Below are 20,906 nucleotides of genomic sequence, written 5' to 3' on the forward strand. Positions count from 1 at the left end.
GAACAAACTGCCTTTGCTGGATCATTTGGCAATATCAGTGATTCAATACCTAGATATAAAATGTAACTCTAACTAAAGGTAAAGGTTCCCCTTGCACATATGTGCTAGTCGTTCCCAACTCTAGGAGACGGTGCTCATCTCCGTTTCAAAGCCGAAGAGCCAGTGTTGTCCGAAGACGTCTCTGTGGTCATGTGGCCGGCATGACTAAACGGAGAAGGCACATGAAATGCTGTTGCCTTCCTATTTTTCTACTTGCATTTTTACATGCTTTCAAACTGCTAGGTTGGCAGAAGCTGGGACAAGCTTCTAGCTATCTAGGTACAAATTCACACATAAACATTCAAACAGGTTGAGGTATCTGCTTTGTGAAAAGTGTTAGTTTATCCATCAGTTGCCTTACCTATTGCATAATATTTATGTTGTATCAAGATGTTATTGTAATATGAAACCTATAGATTGTGTATCAGGCAAATATTTATCCATAGAATAAATATGGTCTATGATTATACAGTAGTTGCACATCCATATACTTCTGTATCCTTAGGATAAGGAAAACGAACTGGCATGGACAATCCACTGTGTAACTCCAGGAATGTTTAGTTAAACACAGATGAGAATTAAATCTTTCTGAACTAAATTGGAGGTCAATTTCCAAATCATCACATATTTCCTCTCATGTTTGAAAGGGAAATCTTTGACATGGAGAGAAAGTACAGGTCATATTCAACTTATTATCACAATTGAGCTCAAAATGTCAATTGTAAAGTGAGACATTTGTTAAGTGAGTTTTTGCCCCGTTATACTATCTTTTGTGTCCACAGTTGCTAAGTGAAACACTGCAGTTGATAAATGAGTAACCCAGTTGTTAAGTGAATCTGTCTTCCCCCTTGACTTTGCTTGTCTGAAGGTCACCAAAGGGGATCCCATGACATTGGGACGCAGCAACGGTCATAAGTATGAACCCGTGGCCAAGCATCTGAATTTGGATCACACGATCGTAGGGCTGCTACGAAGGGCGTAACTATGAAAAATGGTCATCAGTCACCTTTTTTCAGTGCCATTGAAACTTTGAGGGGTCACTAAATGAGCAATTGTAAGTCGAGAAAGATCTTTTAGAAAATATCATTCAAAGGAAAATGGTTGTAACTGTGAAAAATGATAACAAATCCTTTTTTCAATGCTGTTGCAACCTTGAATGGTCATTAAATGAAGTATTGAAAGTTGAGGACTACCTGCAACTGTTAGGGATATGATGGGTGTGGTGAAGATTAGATATTGGATATAAGATGCAACATATGGAAGTTCACCTGTGGTTTTCTTTGGATTGATCAAATATACTCAGCATATATGTCAACTCGTAAAGCATTCCTGGCCTGTTCTCAAGTTGCCATAGGCAGGAGGCGGGAAGAACTGATGGAGCAGCTCGGCAGCCATGATTGGAAGCACATTCCACGCATATCTTTCTCAAGGCTATACCTCAGGTTACCAGAGCCAGCCAGGAAAAGGAATGATCTCTACAACCCGCGAAAGTGCTCTGTTGGAGAATGTGATTTATGACACACCCTGGGAGGAGGGGAGAAACAGGGTCATAGTTGAGCCATAAATTATACGGGGCAGAGTTGAATTCACTTGGGTATGTGCTGACATATTGCTCCTAATAAATAACTGGATTTCTTTTGAAACTTGGCTCAAGGCTCATGTGTTAATTTGGGCATCCGTCCGAACCCTGACAATATATCTTTATGGAAAATCATAAAACTGTGTCTCACTTATTCTGGCCATGTCATGCTCGGAAATTCACTTACTTTTGGAAGACTTGGGGGTAAAAGGAAACCAGGCCATCACAAACACAGTGGATGGACACCATCAAAGCTTACATCAGTCAGAGAACAGATGCAGTGCAAGATCAGAAGATGTGGACAGACCTGGCCCATAGAATCACCAAGAGATTGGACTGAATGGACAACATCAACATATTTTTGTACATCAGCAATGGCTCACGTAAACCGTACTGTCAATTTTTGAACAAAAAACTGATGATTGTGTCAGACCTGGAAGCCATCTTTTACATTTGGGCCTTCAGGCCTGCCACATTTTCTACTGTGGGAACATGGAAGGGGGGAATTATATAGAGTGTGGGCAGTGGTGGGTTTCAAAATTTTTAGAACCCCTTCTGTGGGTGTGGCCTGCTTTATGGGAGTGGCTTGCTGGCCATGTGACCGGGTGGGAGTGGTTTGCCAGCCATGTGACCGGGTGGGAGTGGTTTGCCAGCCATGTGACCGAGTGGGCGTGGCCATCTTGTAAAATGTGGTGAAACTCACTTAACAATGCTCTCACTTAACAACGCTCTTGCTTAGCAACCAAAATGTTGGCTCAGAAACTCTGCCATTTGAAGCACGCAAGACTTAAAGCTGTCAAGTTACAAGACCCTTCACCCCTAACCCTTTAGGGAAAAAAACCCAGGGGTGTTCAAACTTGACAGCTTTAAGACTTGTGGACTTCAACTCCCAGAATTCCTTCTTTAGTTATGTTGGCTCAGGAACTCTGGAATTGAAGTGTACAAGTCTTAAAGCTGTCAAGTTACAAGATCCACGCACCCCTAACCGTTTAGAAAAAAAACCCAGGGTGTTCAAACTTGACAACTTTAAGACTTTAAGGTTTAGATAGGACTCTCAGAGGCAGGTGGGGCAATTGGTGAGCCAGCCAATCAGTGAGCGGCGAGCGGGGCAAACGTGGTGTGGACGGGCGGGGGGAGGGAGCTGGAACCGGTTCTAAATGGCACTGTAGATTTTGTGGAACCTCTTCTATAGAAGAGGTTAGAACTGGCACGAATCCACCTACATGGGTGATATGTAGCCATAATAACATTTTTTCTCTGAAAGTCATCTTGCCCTGCAACTGCGATGAGGTGACTGAGAGGCATCACCAGTTGGGATGGTGCTTTGATTGGACCATGTGATGGACATGTGGGTGCTGGGCAGGGACTCAAACTTTCACTTGGGTGAGGAAAACAGGGAAACTTTCAGATGCGGGTTTCCCAAGATGTGCGAATATGATGTCTCTAATAAAGTGGAACTTTGAGGAGCCTCAAGACACGGAGTCTTCTTTCGTTGGGGGGGGGGTGTTACTTGGAACCCTGACAAATTGATGAGTTGCTCTCTTGAAAAAGCTACTAGTCCTCTAGACATGACAGAGAAGAAGTCAGAAAATGAGGAGAGGGAAAAAATAAGGATCTCCAAACATTCGACCTATCTGTCTTTCGTTTCCTTTAATGGAGTTTTGTCTTCCCGCAGGCAATCTGAACATTAACAGCTGCATGCCACGTTTCCCAAAGTTCAAATTAAAACATAAATATTGCATGTTCACCTGGTTGAATAGCTTTGGTTAAAGAAAAAAAACAATTGGAAGTAAACACTAAGTTAAATGGAGCTTACATGCCCAAGTAATTTATGCATTGGATTGCGGACGCAAGCGGAAATATTAATTTAAAATGTGTTATTTAATGTTCCTTTAGTTTTGAAGCATCTGTAGTATTTTAATCAATATGTTCGTTCTTTGTAGGAGAGAAGAGAAAAGCTGAAAGGCAAATGTAGAATATTTGTTTTGGCCGTGGACTCTCCTGGAGAGATGGCTGTATGAATGATTAGTATAAACTTTTGGCCTTAAAAATTTATCAGTAGGACACTGATGAACCTATTTTTTTCAAAGATCAATACAAGTGTGTACGGAGGTATTAGTCTGAGTTTCCAAGTTATTGTGTGCAATGTTTTCTTAAGTTAGCCAATGTCCTAGGAATGTGGAATAGTATTTTAAATTTATGATCATGGTCCAGATACTAGAAAAGAATAGATGAATAGATGATAGATAGATAATAGATAGATAGATAGATAGATAGATAGATAGATAGATAGATAGATAGATAGATAGATAGATAGATGTTGTGGCCCAGCAGGAGCCGTTGGAGTTGCCACCAGACTCTGACAGCGAGGGTCCCTCTGAGTCGGCTCAGGAGGATGTGGAGGACCCTGGACAGGGTTCCGACTCTGAGCAGGGCGCAGAGAGGCTGGTTGGCCACCAGGAGGCGCCTGAGGCATGGAGCAGTGGTGAAAGCCAAAGGAAGGGGGCTCCTCATGTCATGCCTTGGAGCAGTGGGGAGGAGTCACAGGATAGTGAGTCAGACATTAGCAGTGAGCTATTAGATGCTCGTTACCGATGTGCTACCCGGCGTAAGGAGCATTTGAGCAATTACAGGAGGTAATGGCTCTCAGCTGCTGATCATTAGACTCCTCTCCAGACTATAAAGGGACTGCTTGTGGACACACCCTTTGCAGGAATCAACTGATCATTGGAGTTGGAGAAGCTCAGATCTGTGTCGTACTTTGGCAGGCTGGATTGCTGCCAAAGGGTTTACCTGGATTGCTGTCAATCTGTTCCCTGGACCTTGGCAGGCAGGAGTTCTGCTAAGGTGATTATCTGGAGCTTGGCAGGCTGGATTGCTGCCAAAGTGGAACCTGTATGTCAATAAACATCTTTGAAGAGACTTTGTGTCGGAGTGTCTTGGTATACAAGAGGAGGGGGTCAGAACAGATAGATAGATAGATAGATAGATAGATAGATAGATAGATAGATAGATAGATAGATAGATAGATAGATAGATAGATATTCGGGCTTCAGCAGCACAAGAATAACACAAGAAACAAATGTTAGTACTTATAAGCCCAACAGCATTTTAAAAACCAAGGAAGAGGCAGGGAATGGTATTTATTGATCAACAGGATGAAATAAAACAGAATAGGGTTAAAAAAAAGTCAAGATGATGACTAGAATATTGCAGCCAAAGATCTGCCTGTATTTTTTATGTGTCATCATCTTGTCTTTCTCTATTGCACCCCGAGGACACTCTGCATTAATGCATTCCCATTTACAATCTGTTCCTTAACCACCAAACTATATTAGTCATAACTATGAACTTCAATTGTTTTTCATTTTAAATAATCATTCTTGCTAAAAGCACAAATTTAAGATAAACTAAATACAGAACTATTTTTACAGATGGGGGGGGGGTTTGGATGAAATAATGAATAGAGTAGGGTAGGGTAGGGTAGGGTGGGGTGGGGTGGGGTGAAGTGGAGTGGAGTGAGTGGAGTGGAGTGGAGTGGAGCGGAACAGAAGGGTACAGAACAGAGCAGAACAGAATAGAATTCTGTATTTGTCAAGGGTGATTGGACCCACAAGGAATTTGTCTCTAATGTATAAACTCACCTGGGTAGAGTAGAGTAGGATAGGGTAGGTTGGATAGGGTAGGGTAGAGTAGAGTAGAAAAGAGCAGAGCAGAGCAGAGCAGAGCAGAGCAGAGCAGAGCAGAGCAGAGCAGAGCAGAACAGAACAGAACAGAACAGAACAGAATAGTTGGAAGGGACCTAGTCCAACCTCCTGCTTAGGCAGGAAAACCTACACCCCTTCAGACAAATGGCTATCCAACATCTTCTTAAAGACTTCCAGTGTTGGGGCATTCACAACTTCTAGAGGCAAGTTGTTCCACTGATTAATTGTTCTAACAGTCAGGAAATTTCTCCTTAGTTCTATGTTGCTTCTCTCCTTGATTAGTTTCCACCCATTGCTTCTTGTTTTCCCCACAGGTGCTTTGTAGAATAGAATAGAATAGAATAGAATAGAATAGAATAGAATAGAATAGAATAGAATAGAATAGAATAGAATAGAATAGAATAGAATAGAATAGAATAGAATAGAACAGAATTCTTTATTGGCCAAGTGTGATTGGATACACAAGGAATTTGTCTCTGGTGCATTAATTCACAGCATACATACAAACAGCAAGTAATAGATCATAGATCATAAATCATAGTTACAATCATTAATCATAAGTTACAAACTGGAACATATTATCTTCTTTTCCTAATAGCAATGGAATGGAATGCTACTTTTTCCCTGTTCATATTGATAAAGTTAGCTCCAGTTTAGAGTCAACAGTATGAAAAACTATGGATGCCCGATAAACAACTGCGGAAAACATCTATACAAATAATCCACCCTTAGAAGAGCAGCAATGAGATTTTGCCTAAATTTCACGAGTTTAGCATGATATCTTTGCCAGTTCCTACCATCTATTAACCCGGATTGTATAAACTGCTGATGTATTGATATTCTATGGTTGTTCAAGAAAGATGAACCTGAAAATCAGGATTTATTCCTGAAAGTAGAATTCAACGCACGAGAGTTACCTGTATATGCGAACTGAACGAGATCCCAAAGGGCACCAGGGTCAATGCCTTCCATTTTGATTTCTTCTTGCTTGGCTTCGCAAACATCATTCGTAAACATGGCCGCAAAGTAATCCGACACTGAGCTGAGTACAAGCCTGGGGCGATAGGAGGAGAGAGAAAGGTATGAGGAGAAAGAGAAGGAACACATCTCTCTGTTAGCATACTGTGATTCAGTGCAGTCTATTTCTGAGAATACTCAACCCGCAATGAGTGTTGTAAACTTTCAAAAGTCATGAAAAACTTAGCATACTCTGGCCTGGGAAAATGGCACCCTTATAAACATTCATTTGGAAACAGGTTCTATTGAATTGCATTCTCTCCCAAGTCAAAGCACAGTCTTCCTCTGCTGGCATTTAATAAAACGCAGGAAATGAACTCTCAGAAACATTGTGCATCGAAGCATCAAGAAAAGCAGCCAAATATTTATTTTGGTGAAGGGTTTGGGGGGAAAATAAATAAATAAACAAGGGTCACATATTTTATATGCCTTGTAGGAAAATAATTTTCTTCTTCTGTTTCTTCTGCCCTTTGGTACGGTGTTATCATTTGTGGGATCAATACTTCTTCCTATTCTTAAATCCATATATAAGCCTCTCTCATCCATGTCTAAGTGCCCAAATTAAATTCCTTGGTGGTGTGTCTCTATTGGATAGATCTGGACAGATGTGATGGCCTTCAAAGATGTGATTATATAGATCAGGGGTGTCAAACTCAATTTCATTGAGAGCCACATCAATATGACTAACCCTAAGTCATGTTATATAAGAATTATGTAATATTTAATTAATTTATAATTATACAATATATTTATTTATTTATTTATTTATTTATTTATTTATTTATTTATTTATTTATTTATTTATTTATTTATTTATTTATTATTAGCGTTTATATACCGCCCCCTCTCCCGAAAGGGACTCGGGGCGGTGTACAGTCCGTATTAAAATACAACAGATTAAAACATAGAAATAACTACAGAAATACATGTATATGAGGAGGATAAAATATGCCAAACTGTACTGCTAATAAATAAATCAATACAAAAGTTTAAAATATCAGATTAAATTTAAAACACTATCCCTCTAAAAACCAGTAAGAATGTGTATGCCAGGAGGTAGGCGTTATAAATTATGCCAAACCAGCCAGTCGGAACAGGTGTGTCTTCAGTTTCTGTCGGAAGGAGCGGAGGTCAGTAGTGGTTCTAATGTCGGGGGGGAGGTCATTCCAGAGGGTTGGGCCCTTCACAGAGAAGGCCCTACTCCTCGGTGTCGCCCGTTGGCATTGCCTCGTGGACGGCACCAGGAGAAGGCCCTCCCTGCGAGAGCGGATTGGCCGCAGGGATGTATGTGGGAGGATGCGATCCCGCAGGTAACTAGGCCCTATGCCATGGAGCGCTTTAAAAATGGTGATCAGAACCTTGAAACGCACCCGAAAGACCACAGGTAGCCAGTGCAGCTCGCGCAGGAGAGGTGTTACGTGGGAGTACCTAGTACTCCCCATGACTACCCGCGCGGCTGCGTTCTGGACTAGCTGCAGTCTTCGGGCGCGTCCCAAGGGAAGCCCCATGTAGAGAGCGTTACAGTAGTCAAGGCGAGATGTCACCAGTGCGTGAGTGACTGTGCGTAGGGCATCACGGTCCAGAAGGGGGCGCAATTGGCGCACCAGGCGAACCTGGTGGAACGCCCCCCTTGTCACGGCTGCCACATGATCATCCATTGACAGCCGGGCGTCTAGGAGGACGCCCAAATTGCGCGCCCGTTCCACAGGGGGCAATTGTTCGCCCCCTATGGCCAGTGATGGAATCAGCTGGCTGAACCGAGGTGCCGGTAGCCACAGCCACTCAGTCTTGTATATAATTATGTAGTGTTTATTATAATTATATAACAATTATACCATATTATATAATGTCATATCACTATCACTAAGTGTTGTATCCTATGATTCTTTATGAATGTATTTTATTTTTCTTTGTGTATACTGAGAGCATATGCACCAAAGACAAATTCCTTGTGTGTCCAACCACATTTGGCCAATAAAAAATGCTCTGCTCTGCTCTGCTCTGCTACTCTACTCACATCAGGGTTGTGTTTGAGCTTGGGGTGCTAGGGTGGGCGTGGCCAGGGTCACCATGGCCAGGGTGGGTGTAGCCAGCTCAACGGCACTTATATTGGCGGCACCTGTGGTGGCCCAAGCATTCTGCCAGTGAAAATGGCCTCCCAAGCTCTGTTTTCATCTGCAATGGCCTCCTGCAACCTCCACCAGTGAAAAATGACCCCAAGCTCCATTTTAACTGGCAGAAATGCCGCAGGCCAGTCCTTCAAAGTTTCCAGGGTGACCCCATGGGCCACATCCAGCCCCCGGACATGAGTTTGACACCGCTGATATATGATGGATTGTTGGCACTTTCCACACAGATACCAAGTGGAACTATGTGGTTTTGCATGTAAGAGTGAGTCTTATATATGTCCACTGAGTATTTTTCATGAACATCTTTTTACACCAGAGGGGGTACTCAGCCAGTTCTTACCGATTCGGGCGAACAATAGTGGCAGCTGCTGGAGGCTCCGCCCACCCACCCCGATGTAATGCACGATCGTCTGCACAAGCACGCTCACATTTGCGAACTGGTAGCAAAGGTAAGTGAATCCCACCACTGGTTTACATGGTGTAGAAACCATTTCCTGGATATAGGCAGGATATCAAATTGTTTATAAGAGTTCTATCCTGCTCTTTTGTCATAACAGCACCTAAGCTAGCTTACAAAACCAGCCATATAATAAAATAGCACAATAAAACCACACTATCTTCATTAATGACACCACGCTAATAGCAGATGAACAAAGCAGAAGAACTATGAGGAAGAGCCACAAGCCCAACAAGAGCAAACATGAAACTCTTTGAAAAGATAGATTATAATGATAAAAATCCCTGGTGAAAAAGAAAGTTTTGTCTATATGCATAAAACCAAAAGTCAGGAAATCGAGAAAGTACCTTGAAGTACCTTTCTACTATACCACTACTCCCATTTTCCTTCTGCCTTGGAAAAAAAGAAAAATAAAGACACAGCTGTCGTTGGCAAAAATGAAAGGTAGCCTAAGTGCTTTCCTCTACAAAATAAACTCAGCCATTAAGGATGTTCATGGCTAGTGGGGAAAAAAAAGCTAAAATCCCCTTTCATTATGATCTATAATGGAATCAGTCCCAGTGGAAAAAGTTTTCAGATTTTTCTGTTGCGTTCTGATCATGCTTCTTATGCGATAGACCTGAAAGCAGGTAAATGCCTGAAGTTTTCATGTATTTTATAACGTGATCTCTTTTTTGACAAGTGAAGCTGCTGTAGGAAGTTAGCACCCACTCCTCTCCTAGAAAAATGAAACATTCTAGGAAATACTAAAAAGGCAGAATATTATATGTCCCTGGATGAGAAAGGGAGAAACATGTTTTCAGGCAGGAAACAGACTCACTCTTTATAGCCCCCACCATCCTCAACAGCAGATGTCCACATTTAAGAGATAGCTAGGTCTATTCATAGGCAAACACCCTCACCCAAGATCCAACAAAGGTAGGATTAGCCCTCTACTCATCTCACCACATGGCACCTGGGAAGATTACATCACCCAGCAAGGCTCAACCAAGCCTGGGACTCAGAACAGCCTACAGAGTTGCCCCTGCATGGCCCCATGGGAGTCTGACGACCAATCAGAACACAAGCTCATTCAAAAACTCTGAGAGGGCATAGCACTCAAGAACTCTCAGTATCTCTTCCTTTTTTCTTCTTCTTCATCCAACATCTTCAAGGCATGTGATCCTGTCCACCATTAAACCATCTTTCCAAACAGCCACCATGTTTCCAGTGCCTTTCTCCCCACTTGGAACTGAACCAAGAAGGACATTTCTTCCAACACTACAATCATCAGGCAGCATTACTTCTTCACGTCTGCATTGTTCTCTCTCTTTTTCTTACTATTTAATCAAATAGTGCCTCATAATTAATCTCATTCAGGAAATCTTCCTGAATTCATCATGTGCTCTTGAATTCAATACTTTCAAGGGCTGGAGGAAATGGTTAGTTTTGGTTAAGTAGCCTAGGTCAATAGTACTTTTTCAGGAGGCAACTGGACTTCCTTATTTTTTTTTTCTTTTGAAGACATTTTGCTTCTCACCCAAGAAGCTTCTTCAGTTATGACAGGAGAGGATGGAAGGATTTATATTCCTTGCAGACAGCTGGACATTTGTATCCTTTTAGAGGGTCATTGAAGCGCTTGGAGGTTTCTCTGTGTCTTCGGGGTGACCTGAGTGGTGCTAATGGTTCCTGTGGTAAAATTGTCTGCAATTTTCCCCCTGGAAATCCATTCCTACTCCCATATCATTCAAAAGGTGTTTATCCCAAATTGCACAGCTAAAAGTCTGTAAAGATTCTCAGTCATCCAGGTCATGGTTGTCCCAAAGGGTTTTTTTTTCAGGCAGCAACTGGACTTTCTTGTTCTCTTTTGTTTTCTTTTGAAAAAAAAGATGGGGAATGGAAGGATTCATATTCCTTGCAGATAGCTGATCGTTTGCATCCTTTTAGAGGGTCGTTGAAGCATTTGGGAATCTGCCTGCAAGGAATATACATTCTTCCATTTCCCACTATCCAGTCGGAGCTGAAGAAACTTCTTAGATGAGAAGTGAAATGCCTTCAAAAGGGAAAAAAAAAACCAAGAAAGTCCAGTTGTCTCCTGAAAATCATCTTTGGGACAACCGTGGCCTGGATGATTGAGAATCAATACACACTACGTCAATTGCATTTTAAATATTTCACCCCTCTAATTACTACTACTTCACAGGAATAAATTCTACTCACGAACCCTGCCTCTCTTATGGATTGCTGTATAATACCGTACATGGAGTCCAAAGCTTTTGACTCCAAAATTTAATTGGATTATAAATATAACCATTTCTAACTTTTCCAGAAGACATTTAATCAAACCTTCTGCTTCCACATATGTTCCTTGATTAGTTCCCAAACTGAAGTGATTTGTGCCCAAATTGGAACAATATGAAAACCAAAATTTCTTCCAACGCTCCAGAGTATTCAATGCCTCAATTGACTTTATCAGGGGATAACAAGGGTAGATACAGGTAGTCCTTAACTTACAATAGTTACTGGCCGCTGCCACGCTCTGGGCATGACTTCCAAACTCCAAAACTCGGGGCTGAGTCTTCCAGCATGGGCCACTCTAGGAGTGCTCTCTATGGTGGGCCGGCTGCCGGACAGAGAGTTTTCCAGTCAAAGAGTCTTCCAGCAGCCAGCCCACCATAGAGAGCACTCCTAGAGCAGCCGATGCTAGAAGACTCGGCCCTGAGTTTTGGAGTTTGGAAGTTATACTCAGAGCATGGCAGCGGCAGGCGGTGGCAGGCAGCGGCGGTGCCCTGGGATAGCTGCGCAAGGACTTGGACTCTGCCCGGCTGGAGAGGGGATTTGCCAGGTGGCTGCTCGTGAGCATGGTCACCTCATGGCTGCTTCACCCCTGAGACTGTGCCCGGCTCTTTGGTAGCCCACTCGTAAGGGAGCAGCCCTCCGGCGAGGCAGAACGCCACTCCCCAACCTAGCGGTATCCCAAAGGCAGCAAGCAATGTGAGCACCTTTCCCCCTCCCTCCCTGCTCCCATGGCTTGGCACCTTCGGGATACCACTAGGTCAGTGAGCGGTGCTCTGCCTGGCCGGAGGGGGGGTTGTCCATGGGGTTTATTTACAAAGTGTATCTGACAAAACTTAAATACTAGAGTTGTTTTTTTTTAAAAAAAAAATCTGATACATAGAGATGGGGTGAAAGAGCAAAAGAAAGAAAATATTTAAGGCTCCTTTGCTTGTGTGCAAAGGTGACAATCAGTGTGGCCTCAAATATGTTCAGTCTTCAAAAAAAATGTATAAAGAGCTATATAAATTTAATCACATAGTTTAAATATTTTTCTCTCCAATTTTTATCTTAGCTAGTATTTTGTCCTCTACCAATCAAGCAAACTTCTTTTTGTGGTTATAGTGGACCATTAATAAACATCTAACCTTAGTTATAAAAATACACATAGTTAAATAAAATGTCAAGGTAGGAACTGAAACCATCATATCAACAATCAGATCATCACACTTCACAGAGGTGGTATTCAGCCAGTCCTTTCTGGTTCGGGCGAATCAGTAGCGGCAACTGTGGGAGGTTCCGGCCACTGGCCCCCGGCCCCCACATAATGCATGACCTTCTGTGCATGCACAGAAAATGTTGTGCATGCACAGAAGGTGGCATGTGCAACAGGCATGAAATCCTCTTACCTTTGCTACTAGCCCGGAACCGGGAGCACGCACGTGGGGCACTTCTGTGCATGTGCAGAGCATCTGTGATGATGTCTGGGTAGGTGGGGGGAGCCTCCTGCAGCTGCTGGTTTGCCCGAACTGGGGCAAAGCAGGAGAATACTACTTCTGGCGTGCGAGTGAAGTTTGCAAACTTTCCACATTTGTGAACCGGTAGGGAAGGTAAGTACATCCCACCACTGACTCGTCATACTCATAGGCTTACACCATTATATGCTTGTTAAGAGGAAGATGTTCTTGAAGAATTGAACAACTTAAAAAAATGTAATGACATACTTTCAAGAATGAGGTGCGATTGCAGCTGGTATTGTTTCACTCTTGCCTAACCAATGGTCCTTAAGACTCTTTTACTTTAATACATACCTGTGTGCAGGTATCTTACGGTTCCCAGCAATCAAAATAACGTCACAGAGTTGCTGTTGCTTCAGGTAGCTTTCCATTTTTCTGAAGGTTTGCTCAGCATGGTGAACAGCTTGGTAGAATTCTTCAGAAGTACTAAGGTCCATATCGCATTGAGGAGTCAAAGGATGGTTGGTTGCTGAGAGCCTATAAATCACAAAAGGAAGGAAGGAAGGAAGGAAGGAAGGAAGGAAGGAAGGAAGGAAGGAAGGAAGGAAGGAAATGATGAATAGGTTTCCAAAGGTAATGACTAAATCAAAAGCATTTCAAAGCTGATAAGAATTCAATTTGCCTCCCATTCCCCTCATGATTTAAAATCTCAATAGACACAAGTCTTAGTTATCTAAATTAGGTACAAAATCAGTATGTGGTTACCAGGGGTAGGTTCTGGCAGTCACTACTGCTGGTTTGCTCGTGGCTGTGCCGCAGGCACTTTGTCACGCAAGTGCAGTGCAGAAAAAATGTTCGGGGCATGCACAGAAGCAAAAAACGAAGATGACGTCACCTACAATACTGCTGGTAGAACCAGTTCTGGGGCATGGCAGGCCTGGGTCACTGCCAGTTCCAGCAACCAGACCACCAAACCAATACAGGTTCGGCTGAACCGGGCCGAACCAGTAGGAACTCACCACTGGTCATTACTGAGAAATGTATCCTCATTTACACAGGATTATATTACACAGGAAAAAAAGCACAAAATGGAAGCATAGCTTGGTTCAGGGTTCCAAGTTACAGCCCCCATGGAAGACAACTCCGATCTTCTAGCAATTCCTCAAAGTTCCATTTTAATAGAGATGTCATATCGGCACATCTGGGTCAACCTGAACCTGAAAGTTCCAGGTTTTTTTTTCCTATCCAAAGAGAAAGTCAAAGATCCATCCCCTGCACCCACAGGTCCAGCACATGGCCCAATCATTTCATCATCCCAACTGGAGACAACCCCCCTCACTCCGCATCCAGGTGCAGGCTGAGTGTCCTTGACTCCCAGGGAAGGGATTATTGTTATGGCTAATCCTCCACCTTCTTCTTATAATCCCCCCTCCCATTTTCCCAAGTACTAAATGTGCCAACCCTGAAGCTCCAAAGAAAAAGATGGATTCCAGAACTGACAGCTAGCTTATTCATTTTATTACCTATATAACTGGTACCCTGTTGTTCTTCAGTTATAATTCTTGTTCGCCAACCATTTTCCCTAATCTTTCAGAGAAAACTGCATATAATGCACTGGACTAGTTCTGAAGATTTAATATAACACAATCATATCTTTTTTTCCTAATGAAATAGATAACAAGATGCCAGGATAGTTTTTTTTTCTGATAGTCTGCTCTTGTATGTTTCTGGCAATAAAATCTCATTGGCTCACTTAATGACTGTGGAGTTCATTTAATGACTGCCACAAAGAAAGAACATAACATTGGGTCAGTCCATTGGAAGCTTTGACTTACAACAATCATTATGTACAGTGGAAATTCCAGGCTCTATTAGTGACAAGTTGAAGTCTATGGAGATTCTCAGTCATCCAGGTCATGGTTGTCCCAAGGGTGCTTTTTCAAGAGGCAACTGGACTTTCTGATTTTTCTTTGAAGATGTTTTGCTTCTCATCCAAGAAGCTTGGATGAGAAGGTAAACCAAAGTTTCCTTGGATGAGAAGTGAAACCATTTTTTTCTTCAAAGAAAAACCAGAAAGTCCAGTTGCCTCTTGAAAAAAGCACATTTGGGTCAACCATGACCTGGATGACTGAGAGTCTCCATAGACTTCAACTTGTCACTGTAATAGAGCCTGGAATATGTAATGGAGCCTGCAAGGAGCTTCTTGGATGAGAAGCAAAGCATCTTCAAAAAAAAAAAAAAATCCCAGAAAGTCCAGTTGCCTCTTGAAAAAGTTGAAGAACTCAGAAGCTTCAGATTCGGGTTAATGTCAGCATTCCAGATAGCATCCAAAATTAAATCAGAGTCCAAGGCAAAGTATTGTTCAAAGTTCCAATTTATTAAGAGAGCCCTGCTGGCACATTTGGGAAAAACCGAATCTGAAGCTTCTCAGCTTTCCCCACCCAAGTTAAAGTTCATGATCTTCCTCCCCCCCACACATAAATCCATCACATGGTCCAATCTCCCACTGCCATGTTGGCAGTTCCACCCATACAGTTCTGGTCAGGTGCAGAGGTACCAAGACAAAGGATGACCTTGGCAATCTAGAAAGGATTTTTTTCCCCGCTACATAACATTCTACTCCGTACTATCTCCCCTCCATATTCCCCCTATAGAAAACAACATAGTAGAATAGAAGTGTGGCAGGCCAAAGATCCAAAAAGAAAATAGCTGCAGGCCTGACACTGTACCTCTCTAAGAAACTGTTTATGGGGTTACTCTATGCAACAGCCAACCCTGATCAACCAAAATAATTGGCCAATGGAATGGAAATGGTCAACGAAAAGCATTGAGAATCCACAAATTACTGAAAACAACCAATTTTGCAATCATTGTTTCTCATTGTCACGTGAAATACATCACGATTTACAAAAGGGAGGGATGGGTGAGTGAGTGGATGAATTGGATATGTTATAACATTCTATACAGCCGATTATTTAAAACGTACATTTATTTATTCATCTGAACGAACGGGCTAATTGCTAAATACCTTTTGATTCAGAGCTGAAGAAAGCATATGGCTGAACTTGCTTATTTCGAATAAAGTGACAAGTTTCCCAGGCAACGAGATGAATTCTATTTGGAGGGTGAAAGAAGTGGAAATTCAAATGGATCTTTATTGGATAGAAGTGGATAAAATAAAGTGTGATTTAATCTAAACAGGATTAAAATTAGAAAAAAAAAAACAAGCAGCTCTGTGAGTGCTTCTTTTGTTTTTCTTTTTTGGTGTGAGATTTATTTTTAAAAACGTAGTTTGATGTCTTCTGGAGATAAGGCAGCTCTCTTATAAAGGTGTTGACAACTATTTTTTTATTTATTCTTAATTCTTCCCCCCCCCCCCCTTTGGTCATACGGTGGGCCAGAATTTACCAAAACTGTATTGACAGTAAGTGAGGCTATAATAAAACATCAGATGTCTTCACTTTTCAGAATCCTGCTGGGTATTGTTCAGGAAATTATGTTCATTTTTTGCTTCAATTTGGCTACTGTAGAATAATTTTATTGTAGAATACTGCTAATTTATGAAGGAGGAGGAGCATGAAAAAGGGAAGAATGAAGAGGAGGGAGGAGGGGGAGGAGGAGGAGGAGGAAAGAGGAAGAAGATGAAGAGGAGCAGGAAAGAAGAGGAGGAGGAGGGAAGAAGAAAGAAGGAGGAGGAAGAGGAGTGAAGAAGAAGTAGAGGAGGAGGAGGAGGAGGAGGAGGAGGAGGAGGAGGAGGAGGGGGGGGGAGAGGGAGAGGAGAAGGAAAAGAAACTGAAATTAAATGTTTTACCTATACATGATTCTTTAAAAAAAAACCAAGAAGAAGAAAAAAATAGACCATAAAAACAAAAACTCAATGCTGCTTGGTGAACTGCCAAGTAGGATTATTAGAGGCAAGGTGAAGTCAACCATCCTTTAAATATTTGATCAGCTGTGGCACAAATAGTCTCAACTCCACAGTGTCTTGTCTGGCTGCAGAGAATATTTTTGGAAGTAACAAACTCAAAACAGTGAGACACCAATGACAAGATGAATTAGTATTCCATGTGAAGCATCCAGCCTTTTGAAGACCACACATATACTGTAAAATCATATCCTAAATGCCAACTCCATTTTTCAAGATCCTGTGGTGGATTTATATATATATATATATATATATATATATATATATATATATATATATATATATATATATATATATATATATATATATATATATATATATATATATATATATATATATATATATATATATATATATATATATATATATATATATATATATATATATATATATATATATATATATATATATATATATATATATATATATATATATATATATATATATATATATATATATATATATATATATATAATTTGTGTTACAACCCCTGGTATGCCTAAATATGGGGGGAAGGTCACTACACACACACACACACACACACACACACACACACATATATATATATATATGTGTGTGTGTGTGTGTGTGTGTGTGTGTGTGTGTGTTGTATTTGTACTGATAAATAAATAAAGGGAGACTAGTATAGATCTATTTCGAGCTAATTAGCTCTCATCAGCTAGCCATACCCTTGCTGGGATTTATTATATATGGACCTTATATATATATGGACCTTATACACACACAGAGACACAGACACACACACACTTAATAAGTAATGATAAAGAAACTTCTTTGGTCAAAGAAAATCCTTCTTAGATTTAGAATGAATGGATTAATACTTTGAAGAAAGCTTTCACCCATAAGGTAAAGGTGCACATATGTGCTAGTCATTCCCAACTATAGGGGGCAGTGCTCATCTCTGTTTCAAAGCCGAAGAGCCAGCAGAAAATATCTGTGATGTCATGTGGATGACATGACTAAATGCCGAAGGAGCACAGATCACTGTTACCTTCCCACCAAAGGTGGTTCCTATTTTTCTACTCGCCTTTTTTCATACTTTCGAACTGCAAGGTTGGCAGAAGCTGGGACAAGGAACGGGAGCTCATTCCATTATGTGGCATTTGGGATTTGAACCACCAAAATGCTGACCTTTCTGATCAACAAGCTCAGCATCTTAGCCACTGAGCCACTGCGTCCTTTTTTGACCCCAAATATCTGGATCCTTGGAAGAATGGAAGGATGAGTCAACCTTGAACCTTGTCAAGATCTAACTCCTGACAGGGGTCATGCAATGATATAAAGGATTAGAAAAATCTCCACCATCAAAATAAACCAAGGAAGGTTTTTGTTTTTGTTTTAGCATGACTGCAAGGCATAGCTCAAGGGATCTATTCATGTTTTCTTATCAGACTTCGAACTGCTAGGTTGGCAGAAGCTGGAAGAAGTAACAAAGCTCACTCTGTTATGCGGCACTTGGGATTGAACCACCAAACCGCCAACCTTTCTGATCGACAAGCTCAGCATCTTAGCCACTGAGCCACCGCATATTGCTCCACAAAATTATTATTTTAAAATTATTAATAAATTGAAATATTTTAAATTAAAATATTAAAATATGAATATTTGCGTATTGCTCCCCCCCCAAAAAAAAATTTGGATCCTCGGAAGGAAGGAAGGCTGAGTCAACCTTGAGCCCTGTCAAGACCAAACTCTTGAGGGGGGTCATGCAATGATATATAGGGTTAGATAAATCTCTACCATCAACATAAATCAAGAAAGCTTTTTTTTAGTATGACTGCAAGGCACAGCTAGAGGAGGTCTGCTAGCATTTTCTTTTCAGACTAAAACATTTTATACGCAGGCATAACCTTTCACACATTTTTGCAGGAAGAAAGGAAAGGGGTGGGGAAAGACAGAAAATGAGCTAATCAGGCTCCTGATTTCTTTTTTTTCTTTCTTTAGGAAGGTTATTCATAAATATTAGAGAAGCCCTTCTATGTCTTGAATTCAGTGTGCAAGAAACAGCTCCTCCTTTTTTTTTTCAATTACAGAGGGATCAGCTCAAGGATTCGCCCAGTTCACACATGCTTTGCCATGAGCCGAAATGGTAATCTGGATCTGAAGCATGTGGATCAAATACATCGAGGGTAGTAACCACGTCCATCGGTCTTCTAGGTTTTCTGTAGATATTGCAACCAGGTTGGTCACATGGAAAGCGGAATGGGCCAACTTGCCGCAGCCAACTCCCTGTGGCCAACTCATCACGGCCAACTCATGTGGGACAAATTAGCCACAGGACAATTTATCACTTTAATTATTGGAAATAAATGTTCAAATATTTTAGTTGTTGTCATTCACATCTCCTCCAGGGGTGGGTCTTCAAAAGATTGCAGCCACGGGTTTGCTGCCCAATTGCTGGGTGGGCATGGCCTCCTGCACCATGACAGGGGGGCGTTTTTAACCCTCCCCAGGGTCCAGAGGCTTTCCTCGAACCTCTGGGAGGGCTAAAATTGCTTCCCCCAGACTCAGAAGGCCAGAAACAGGCCTGTTTCTAGATTTCCAGAACCTCTGATAGGCCCATTCCCCCCTTCCCGAACCTCTGTGTAGGCCCTGCACTTACCTGGCATGATGAACAGGCTGTGTGGAGACTCCTGGGAGGGCGGGGTGAGGAGTGAGGGGTGGGGCAGAGTGGGTGTGGCCAGCCAGAGGTGGCATTTGGGGGTTCACTGAACTGGGCAGAATTCTAGGTAGAGGATTGCCGGGACCCATGCAAATCCCCAGCTGCCCACCCCTGATCTCATCCTGTCCCTCCTTTCACATTCTTTCTTCAGTGATTCTATCCCACAATTTCTGGGATATTAGTGTAACTCTTGTCCCACAGTGGGTTTTCCAATGGTGACTTGGCCATGGTGAGTTGGCCTGTGGCACAGAGGTGGGTTCCTACCGGTTCAACCTGATTCGGCTGAGTAGGTAGTAACTTGGCCTGCCACGGCCCTGAACCGGTTCTCTCGGTGGTGCCATAGGCACCACCATCTTGTTTTTTACATATGCACATAAGCATTTTAGTACTGTGCATGTGCGCATAGCATGCATGAAGGGTGCAGCGCATGTGCAGCACATCCTTGAGTGAACCGGCAGTAGCAGCAGCCGAAACCCACCCCAGCTGTGGCAAGTTGGCTATGGGAAGTTGGCCGTGGTGAATTGGCCACAATGAATTGGCTGTGGCGAATTGTCATAGATCTCATGAAAGAACAGGAAAAGAACATGGAAACCAAATTCTGAAGGCCTGAATGAATTATAAAGCCAGCAACAAGTCAAAGAAGGACACTGAATGTCTCCCGAATCAGCACTGAGACAGGAGGAAAGAGGTATTAAAGGAGAAAAGGACATTAACAATAATGTCTCCGTGCCAGCTGCTGGCCAAGTGAGAAGCTACATTTGATTACACCCTAAAAATTTAATCTTAGTTCAATTGTAGAACTTTTAGGAGCACCATCGATCAAATGCTCTTGTTTTAATCAGGATGCTATTTCTTCCGTTACTCATTTAAGTATTCATAGCTTGTAGTAAGTTTATGTTTAGAATATGTCTGTGTTTATGGTGAATTATTATATAATATTGGAATGTGCATTTTGATGAGAATCTGGGGGAAAATGTCTTGCTGAATCCTGCTCAACAGACTATCTCTAAAATTTAAATCAAAGAACAGAAAACATATCCTAAACAAGAGCACATTTTCTCTTTAGGGCAACCAATAACAATAGCACTTAGACATGTATACCACTTCATAGTGGTTTACAGCACTTTCTAAGTGGTTTACAGAGTCAGCATCTTGCCCCCAACAATCTGGGTCCTCAGTTTACAGTAAGGTGGAAGGGTGAGTCAACCTTGAGCTGGTCAGAATCGAACACCTGGCAGTGAGCAGAGTTCACCTGTAATAGTTCATTCTAACCACTGCACCACCACAGCAACTAAACTAAACTAAACTAAACCCAACTCAACTCAACCAACTAACTGGATGAATAGCCTAGATCTGTTTACTATCAAAGCAACTCCAGGGTTGCTTCCAACCCTCACATCTGCTTGGAACAATATTTGATGATTTTCTAATTTGAGACTAGGCTGACCAAGAAATGTTCAATCAGTCTTAAACCCATAACTTCAGCTCACATTGACATTATGTTGCCCTGAAGTTTCTCTGGGATCAGCATGGGAAAATTCTAATCAGCAATTCTTCACTTTTTCCAGTTTAGTACCTGAGGAAGAGGAGGTAGAAGGCTGGCTTGAAGAGTATTCTATATAATTACTAGGACGTAATGTGACCTTGTTAAAACTTCTAA

The 20,906-nt window shown here is 41.8% G+C and overlaps 1 protein-coding gene across 1 annotated transcript in view; it reads right to left on the minus strand.

Annotated features, from left to right (window-relative positions):
* KLHL1 (kelch like family member 1) overlaps positions 1–20,906 on the minus strand; it is a gene marked incomplete at its 5' end in the record, with an annotated part of 142,617 nt that overhangs the window by 100,337 nt on the left and 21,374 nt on the right. Inside the window, 2 exons of the mRNA XM_081948659.1 lie at positions 6,243–6,379; positions 12,993–13,175. Coding sequence (XP_081804785.1) covers positions 6,243–6,379; positions 12,993–13,175 — 320 coding nt within the window. The remainder of the gene's footprint in view (positions 1–6,242; positions 6,380–12,992; positions 13,176–20,906) is intronic.

The sequence above is a fragment of the Natrix helvetica genome (genome assembly GCF_964273705.1).
Source record: "Natrix helvetica genome assembly, chromosome: 3".
NCBI lineage: Eukaryota > Metazoa > Chordata > Lepidosauria > Squamata > Natricidae > Natrix > Natrix helvetica.